The sequence below is a fragment of the Arachis ipaensis genome, chromosome B10 (genome assembly GCF_059453495.1).
Source record: "Arachis ipaensis isolate K30076 ecotype BB chromosome B10, ASM5945349v1, whole genome shotgun sequence".
Lineage (NCBI taxonomy): Eukaryota > Viridiplantae > Streptophyta > Magnoliopsida > Fabales > Fabaceae > Arachis > Arachis ipaensis.
In genome coordinates, this window is record NC_142435.1 from 120,649,995 (window position 1) to 120,658,559 (window position 8,565).

Consider the following 8,565-nt stretch of genomic DNA (forward strand, 5'->3'; position numbering starts at 1 on the left):
CTAACCCTCCCCCAAGTTCCTCCACTCCTCCTTTACCATTCTCAAGAACCCATCATGGGTAAACCACGAATCCAAGCTCCGAAACGGTCTTGGTCCCCCGCTAATCCGGGTAACCTCCAAGATCATTGGGCAATGGTCTGATAACCCTCTAGGTCCCCCTCTCAGTCTTGTATCAGGAAACTCTTCTAGCCACTCTAAACTAACCAGTCCCCTATCAATGCGGCTACATGATTGCCCTCTGAACCAGGTGAATAAGCGATCAGTTATTGCCAAGTCCACTAACTCCATATCCTGTATCCACGATTTAAACTCTTCTGCGGACACTGTTAAAGAGGTAGCACCATTTCTCTCTTCTACATGAGTGACCTCGTTAAAATCCCCCATATAACAGAACGGTACTTGGCATAACCCAGATAGGAAGCTCAACTCTTCCCACATAATGAGTTTTTCCGCCATTTCATGTGGCCCATAAACTAGACAGAAAGCACAGGGAAAGTTAGTTTTTAGCAGCACACCTTCCAAGCATATCCAGCGAGCCCCTTTATAACAGTTGTTCATCCGAAACACCATGTCGTCCCACATTAATAACAGTCCCCCTGCAGCACCAACCGAACCAACTAACTCCCATTTAACTGCGCCATTTCCCCACAGTTGCGCTATATCAAAATTTGTCACCATCTCTGTCTTAGTCTCTATCAAGCCTAGCATATGCACATTAAACTTTCTCCGAAAATTCTTAATCATACTTAGTTTACCAACCCCCTTCAACCTCCTAATATTCCAAGAACTAAAAATCATCGTATAGCACTTATACACACCTCTTGTAAGTTCTAAAGAAGCCCGAATGGCCACCCAGCTTGGAGCTATGAAATTCCATCAGAATTTTTGGAATCTATTTAGAGGTTTTTGCAAGCACTAGCCTCCCTTTATATTTGAGTTTGGCCAATTGCTTTTATGAGCCAAAAACTCTCAAAAACAGCCCAGCGGAAATCTGTCTACGAAAGAGAGTTGATGGCAATTGTCCTAGCTGTTCAAAAGTGGAAACACTACCTCATGGGACAGCAATTCACGGTTTTTACTGATCAACAGTCCTTGAAGTTTTTATTAGATCAGGGAGTCGTAGATGAAGGCCAGCAGAAATGGTTATCCAAGTTACTGGGATACAATTTTGACATTAAATATAAGGCAGGGACAGAGAACAAGGTGGCTGATGCCCTTTCTAGGAAATTTCATTTCTCCTCCCTTTCGTTTTCCTTTTGACATTCTTTTTTAAAACATCCATATATTTCCTGGAAAAGTTGTCTTATTTTGATAAAGTCTTTAACGCTTTGTTTAAACTGGATGAGGAAACTAAGGAAACTATGAAAGCGAGAATAAATGCTGGGTTTCGTAGTGTTTGTGGAATGTAAAAATGAAAAGAAAGAAAAATTTCTTAAAAAAATATTTGTTGAGTTATTACACTTTATATATTATGTACTCCTATTTTTTAAAAAATTACAACAAGTTAACCTACATCCACTTCACCCTTTGGAGGAATGAAGTAGATAAACAAATCGATAATTACATGATTGTCAGGTGTCTCATATTGGGTTATCTCTCGTGATTAGAGAGCATGCACAATGCAAACATGTATGTGGTGCAAGAAATTCAAAAACTGAATTTGGTTGTTTGTAATAGGAGGGGTGCTTGTTGGGGTTTGTGGAGTACGTGATCGGAGAAGAGCTATTGAATAACCAAAAGCAAGATTTTATTTTAATTGCTACCGTGATTTGAAGTTTATTGGGTCATCTTTCGAGAAAATTGGACATATTTCTTTCATTTATTCAACAAAATTGTTTATGGGATTCTTTACGGAAACATATATCTATATGTTTCCTATCACATGGAGAAGTTGTCTTATTCTGATGATGCCTTTAAAGCTTTGTTCAAACTGGATGAAAAACCCAATGAAACTCTGAACGCGAAAATAAATGTTGGATTTCGTGGTGTTTGTGGAATGTAAATTTGAAAAGAATAAAAAGTTTCTTAAAAAAATATTTGTTGAGTTATTACACCTTATATATTATATTATTATGTACTCCTAATATACTCATATTATAAAAAAATTACAACAAGTAAACCTATATCTACTCTAACCTTTTGAGGAATGAAGTAGATAAACAAATCGATAACCACATGATGGTCAGGTGTCTCATATTGGGTTGTCTCTCGTGATTAGAGAGCATGCACAATGCAAACATGTATGTAGGGAAAGAAATTCGAATACTGAAATTTGGTTGTTTGTAACAGGAGGGGGTTCTTGTTGGGGGTTTGTGGAGTACGTGATTCAGTTGGAGAAGAGCTACTGAATAACCAAAAGCAAGATTTTATTTTAATTGCTACCGTGATTCACAGTTTATTGGGTTATCTTTTGAGAAAAATTGGATATATTTCTTTTATTTATTCAACAAAATCGATTTTAAGATTCTTTATAGAAACATCCATGTGTTTCCTATCACATGGAGAAGTTGTCTTATTTTGATGATGCCTTTAACATTTTGTTTAAACTGGATGAGAAAACTAAGGAAACTATGAAAGCGAGAATAAATACTGGGTTTCGTAGTGTTTGTGGAATGTAAATTTGAAAAGAATAAAAAGTTTCTTAAAAAAATATTTGTTGAGTTATTACACCTTATATATTATATTATTATGTACTCCTAATGTACTCATATTATAAAAAAATTACAACAAGTAAACCTATATCTACTCTAACCTTTTGAGGAATGAAGTAGATAAACAAATCGATAACCACATGATGGTCAGGTGTCTCATATTGGGTTGTCTCTCGTGATTAGAGAGCATGCACAATGCAAACATATATGTAGGGGAAGAAATTCGAACACTGAAATTTGGTTGTTTGTAACAGGAGGGGGTGCCTGTTGGGGGTTCGTGAAGTACATGATTAAGTTGGAGAAGAGCTACTGAATAACCAAAAGCAAGATTTTATTTTAATCGCTACCGTGATTCATAGTTTATTGGGTTATCTTCCGAGAAAAATTGGATATATTTCTTTCATTTATTCAACCAAATCAATTTTGAGATTCTTTATGGAAACATCCATATATTTCCTATCACATAGAGAAGTTGTCTTATTTTGACGATGCCTTTAACGTTTTGTTTAAACTGGATGAGAAAACTAAGGAAACTATGAAAGCGAGAATAAATGCTGGGTTTCGTAGTGTCTGTGGAATGTAAAAATGAAAAGAAAGAAAAATTTCTTAAAAAAATATTTGATGATGTACTCCTATTATTGAATAAAAATTACAACAAGTAAACCTACACCCACTTCACCCTTTGTAGGAATGAAGTAGATAAACAAATCGATAACTACATGATTATCAGATGTCTCATATTGGGTTGTCTCTCGTGATTAGAGAGCATGCACAATGCAAACATGTATGTGGAACAAGAAATTCAAAAACTGGAATTTGATTGTTTGTAACAGCAGGGGGTGCTTGTTGGGGGTTGTGGAGTACGTGATCAATTGGTGAGGAGCTATTGAATAACCAAAAGCAAGATTTTATTTTAATTGCTACCGTGATTTGAAGTTTATTGGGTCATCTTTTGAGAAAATTTGACATATTTCTTTCATTTATTCAACAAAATTGTTTATGGGATTCTTTATGTTCCTATCACATGAAGAAGTTGTCTTATTTTGATGATGTCTTTAAAGCTTTGTTCAAACTGGATGAGAATTCCTATGAAACTCTGAACGTGAGAATAAATGTTGGGTTTCATACTGTTTATGGAATGTAAATATGAAAAGAATGAAAAGTTTCTTCAAAAAATATTTGTTGAATTATTACACCTTATATATTATATTATTATGTACTCTTAGTGTACTCATATTATAAAAAAATTCCAACAAGTAAACCTATATCTACTCTAACCTTTTGAGGAATGAAGTAGATAAACAAATCGATAACCACATGATGGTCAGGTGTCTCATATTGGGTTATCTCTCGTGATTAGAGAGCATGCACAATGCAAACATGTATGTAGGGAAAGAAATTCGAATACTGAAATTTGGTTGTTTGTAACAGGAGGGGGTTCTTGTTGGGGGTTTGTGGAGTACGTGATTCAGTTGGAGAAGAGCTACTGAATAACCAAAAGCAAGATTTTATTTTAATTGCTACCGTGATTCACAGTTTATTGGGTTATCTTTTGAGAAAAATTGGATATATTTCTTTTATTTATTCAACAAAATCGATTTTAAGATTCTTTATAGAAACATCCATGTGTTTCCTATCACATGGAGAAGTTGTCTTATTTTGATGATGCCTTTAACATTTTGTTTAAACTGGATGAGAAAACTAAGGAAACTATGAAAGCGAGAATAAATACTGGGTTTCGTAGTGTTTGTGGAATGTAAAAATGAAAAGAAAGAAAAATTTCTTACAAAAATATTTGTTGATGTACTCCTATTATTGAAAAAATTACAACAAGTAAAATTACATCCACTTCATCCTTTGGAGGAATGAAATCGATAAACAAATCGATAACTACATGATTGTCTGGTGTCTCATATTGGGTTGTCTCTCGTGATTGGAGAGCATGCACAATGCAAACATGCATGTGGAGCAAGAAATTCGAAAACTGGAATTTGGTTATTTGTAACAGGAGGGGGTGCTTGTTGGGGTTTGTGGAGGACGTGATCAGTTGGAGACGAGCTACTGAATAACTAAAAACAAGATTTTATTTTAATTGCTACCATGATTCGCAGTTTATTGGGTCATCTTTTAAGAAAATTGGACATATTTTTTTTATTTATTCAACAAAATTGTTTATGGGATTCTTTATGGAAACATATATCTATATGTTTCCTATCACATGGAGAAGTTGTCTTATTTTGATGATACCTTTAAAGCTTTGTTCAAACTGGAACTGGAACAGGAACCTAATGAAACTCTGAACGCGAAAATAAATGTTGGGTTTCGTGGTGTTTGTGGAATGTAAATATGAAAAGAATGAAAAGTTTCTTAAAAAAAATTTGTTGAGTTATTACACCTTATATATTATATTATAATGTTCTCCTAATGTACTCCTATTATAAAATTTGTTGAGTTTATTGGGTTATCTTCCGAGAAAACTGGATATATTTCTTTCATTTATTCAAAAAATCGATTTTGAGATTCTTTACAGAAACATCCATATGTTTTCTATCACATGGAGAAGTTGTCTTATTTTGATGATGCCTTTAATGCTTTGTTTAAACTGGATTAGGAAACTATGGAAACTATGAACGCGAGAATAAATGCTGGTTTTGTGGTGTTTGTGGAATGGTAAAATGAAAAGAATGAAAAATTTCTTAAAAAAATTTTGTTGAATTATTACACCTTGTATATTATGTATTCCTGATGTACTCTCGTTATAAAAAAATTACAACAAGTAAACCTACATCTACTATTCATAAAAAAATAATCTAGATAACACGGGTATTCTTTCAGATATTTGAGCAAGTCAAGAACCAAAGACTGCCATAACGTAACCTACCACAACATAACCCTTAATTTCTGTCCTCCCCAATAAAAAATATCAATGCATGTAGATTAAAGAGAGGTACAAAATTTCAAATAAGATTTTAAAACAAAGGCTACTATCAAAAATATATTAAGCATTACTTAGGATCATCAAGTTCTATGGTGATATAACTTGACGGCTTCCCGTCCATTGTGAACTCGACCAAGTTACCCTTAGAGGCAAGCTAACCTATCACGTCAGCAAAATAAAGGCACCAATCTATATATTAACAAAACTCTATTTGTTTAAATTTTTGTCCAAAAATGACATTTTGTCCAAATTTTTTTACTTTAAAATTGGATTTTTTTAATTTTCTTAAAAATAAAAAATAAAAGACTGTTAATAAATAGTTAGAACTAAAAAATTGAAGTTCGTGAACAAACAAAAAGAAAAATAGGTTAGTACTTGTTACCAACGATACTTTTAAAGGCACCAATTCTTTAATTGCTATATATGAAATCTGCCTTTAAATGTGTTAAAATAAAACATATAAGAATAGAAAACAAAGCCATTAACGAATAAGTTATGCTACGTGTACACCAAAATTAGCCACCAAAGTCAGTGACCAGTATAAAATACATGCTGAAATACAAATACACATCGAAAATAAATTAAACTACATTTGTATTTATACACAAATACATTGGTGCCAAATTTTAGTGGCTGATTTTAGTGTACAAATAATATTTTTATTAACGAATTGAAGAAAAGTTTTACTAAATAATACAATTTTTTTGGTATTATACATATAAATCAGCCAATTCAAATAACATACATTAAATATAGATATATTATGTAATACAATTAGATCGATAAATTATTTTGCTTAAAAAATTAGATTTCAAGGAATTAAACAACACATGCATTATAGATTACTCTAACAAAGTACTTATCAACTAAATAACCATCTTCCTTAGACTCTGCATGAATTTTTTTGAACTGAACAAAATTGAATCCATTCAATGGAACTGAAGAATCTTGTACCGGACGCACAATCGTGTCCCTCTTGAAGTGGATTCTAAATTCGTGTCTAGTAGGCTTGAACTTGATGGTATTTAAAGCAACTGCAAAATTAGTAACCACGTACACATTGCGCTCAATGAGTAGGCTCTCGAAGATAGAAACAAATATGCTTTTAATAGAGCAATGAATTGTCTCCCCCTAAATGCATTAGTTTTATAGGGTCATAGATAAATGAGGTTTATTGCTCAATTACAAAAGAAAACCTTAAATGCAAAGAGAAGATTTTACCTCTTTATCAAGGACAACCATCTCAATAGGTGCCTTCATCTCAGAATTCGCAAAGTGAGAGATGGTACAAAGTCTAATGACACGTACTATGAGCTTCCACACCTTATGCTCTGGAGCAGCATTGATATGCTTGATGAGATCATACCTAAAAATCAAAATCCTCATGTTTAGTGAAAGATAAAAAAATATATTATGAAATTCACCACATAGCACATGAACTTACTTGGCTGCCATTGCTACCCGTCACAACAAAATTACCAAAATACTATGAATTTCACTATAGATAAAGAGTAAGTATGATGATCATCTGTTGAGTTAAGAAATTAATAAATTTAATTAGTGATGACAAACATTATTTTTGGGTAAAATAAATAATTAGTGTTGATTAATTATAATTGCATATTACTAATTATTTAGTATTACAGGCCAAAACTCAACATTACAACAACCTAATATAAAAGCAAGCAGCCCAAACTGATTGAAATCAAGAAACAAGGTTGGCGGGCTATAAAGCAAGAAAAGCCCAAAGAAATCAAAGCAAGATAACTAATAGGCTGAATTTGAGTAGAACCCAATCCTAGCCCGAATTGATTTCAAAGTCCTCTCACTTGCTTTCACCAACTCAACGTTCTCCTCTTCTCTGACCATGTCAAATCACAAACTCAGAAAAGTGAGAAAGAGAAAGAGAAAGCTTCTTTCCTAAGGTGATCATCAAAGAAGCAAGAAAGAGAAAGTCCAAGCTTGAAACTCAGAAGTCTAATCACCCATTTCAAACCAAATCAAGCTTAGGTTAAAGGTAACCTATTTCCTTTTACATGCAACACACTTTCTTCTCTTCATCTTCAACTTTCTGCCACTCCATTTCATATTATATGGAAAAGAGGATTTTTGTTCCTCACTGCTGTGCATCAATGGTTGAGAATATGTCTTGGGGACCAAGTTGTGTTTCAATAGTCAAGATCTGGGTTTACCATTGAAGAAATCTTTTCTGCTGTTAAAGTGGCTTTCAGTCAACCAAGGAAGGTCAGAAGCAAAGTTTCCATTGTGAGGATTAATGGGAAAAAGTGAGACAGTGGGTTGGTGAAGCTCAAGGCTCAAGGTGTTGACCTTGGAAGAAGAACCAAGCAACATGCAAGGAGATAAAAGAAGCTTGCTGTTCATTTAGATACCAAGGAGAGAAAACCAGAGTTTGTGAGTTGTGTTCTGTAAAGAAGTTCCTCTACTTGGATAATGCTTTCTTTAAAAGAAGCATTCGGCCAATACTAAAGAACTGTATCTAAGGTTTGCAAATCTGGTTTTGCACATAGCAAAGAGGCTGTTGATGAAGTCAATCTCCTTCATGTTTTACAGATTGTAATGTACTTTTCTAAGTTTATCTTTCTGTAATTTCTTGTGAAAAAGGCATTGTGAGAAAGCTCAAGTAAAAGCCATGAGTGAAAAAAGGCTGAGTGATACACTTGAGAGAAAAGCCTAGAGTTATTTTTTGATTTCTTTAGGTATGTCTATGTCTTGTATCTTGTACCTGTAAGGTATCCCTTTCTTAGTTGGGTTAGCACTAAGAGTGAATAGTTAGGTATTAGCATAGCCAATGTCAAGTTAGGTTAGAACTTGAGTGTGAAAGGATTGGGTCAATCCTGTGAAATTGGTGTATGTAATACTGTTAACTATAGTGAAATTCTTCCATAGTTGTGGAGGAGATTGGACGTAGGTTGCATAGCACAAGGCAACCGAACCAGGATACATGCTGGTGTTAGC

At 33.8% G+C, this 8,565-nt stretch overlaps 2 protein-coding genes across 2 annotated transcripts; both read right to left on the reverse strand.

Moving 5' to 3' along the window:
- Nucleotides 1-798, reverse strand: LOC107620958 (uncharacterized). The gene has a single exon (XM_016323032.1). It carries the CDS (start codon nt 796-798, stop codon nt 1-3), a length of 798 nt encoding a protein of 265 aa, XP_016178518.1.
- A 5,610-nt stretch (nt 799-6,408) lies between these two features.
- On the reverse strand, nt 6,409-7,044 carry LOC107620957 (uncharacterized). Its single transcript, XM_016323031.1, has 3 exons — nt 7,034-7,044; nt 6,811-6,955; nt 6,409-6,720 (listed from the first exon to the last, which is right to left on the reverse strand). Exons 1-3 carry the CDS (start codon nt 7,042-7,044, stop codon nt 6,409-6,411), a joined length of 468 nt encoding a protein of 155 aa, XP_016178517.1.
- Between the last annotated feature and the right edge of the window lie 1,521 nt (nt 7,045-8,565).

What these genes read in the sequence shown, in the direction of transcription:
- LOC107620958 (XM_016323032.1), bottom strand. Translation starts at nt 798, where the DNA reads ATGATTTTTAGTTCTTGGAATATTAGGAGGTTGAAGGGGGTTGGTAAA.
- LOC107620957 (XM_016323031.1), bottom strand. An exon ending in TGGTTGTCCTTGATAAAGAG is followed by an intron (nt 6,721 to 6,810) that starts GTAAAATCTTCT and finishes TAATGCATTTAG; the next exon opens with GGGGAGACAATTCATTGCTC.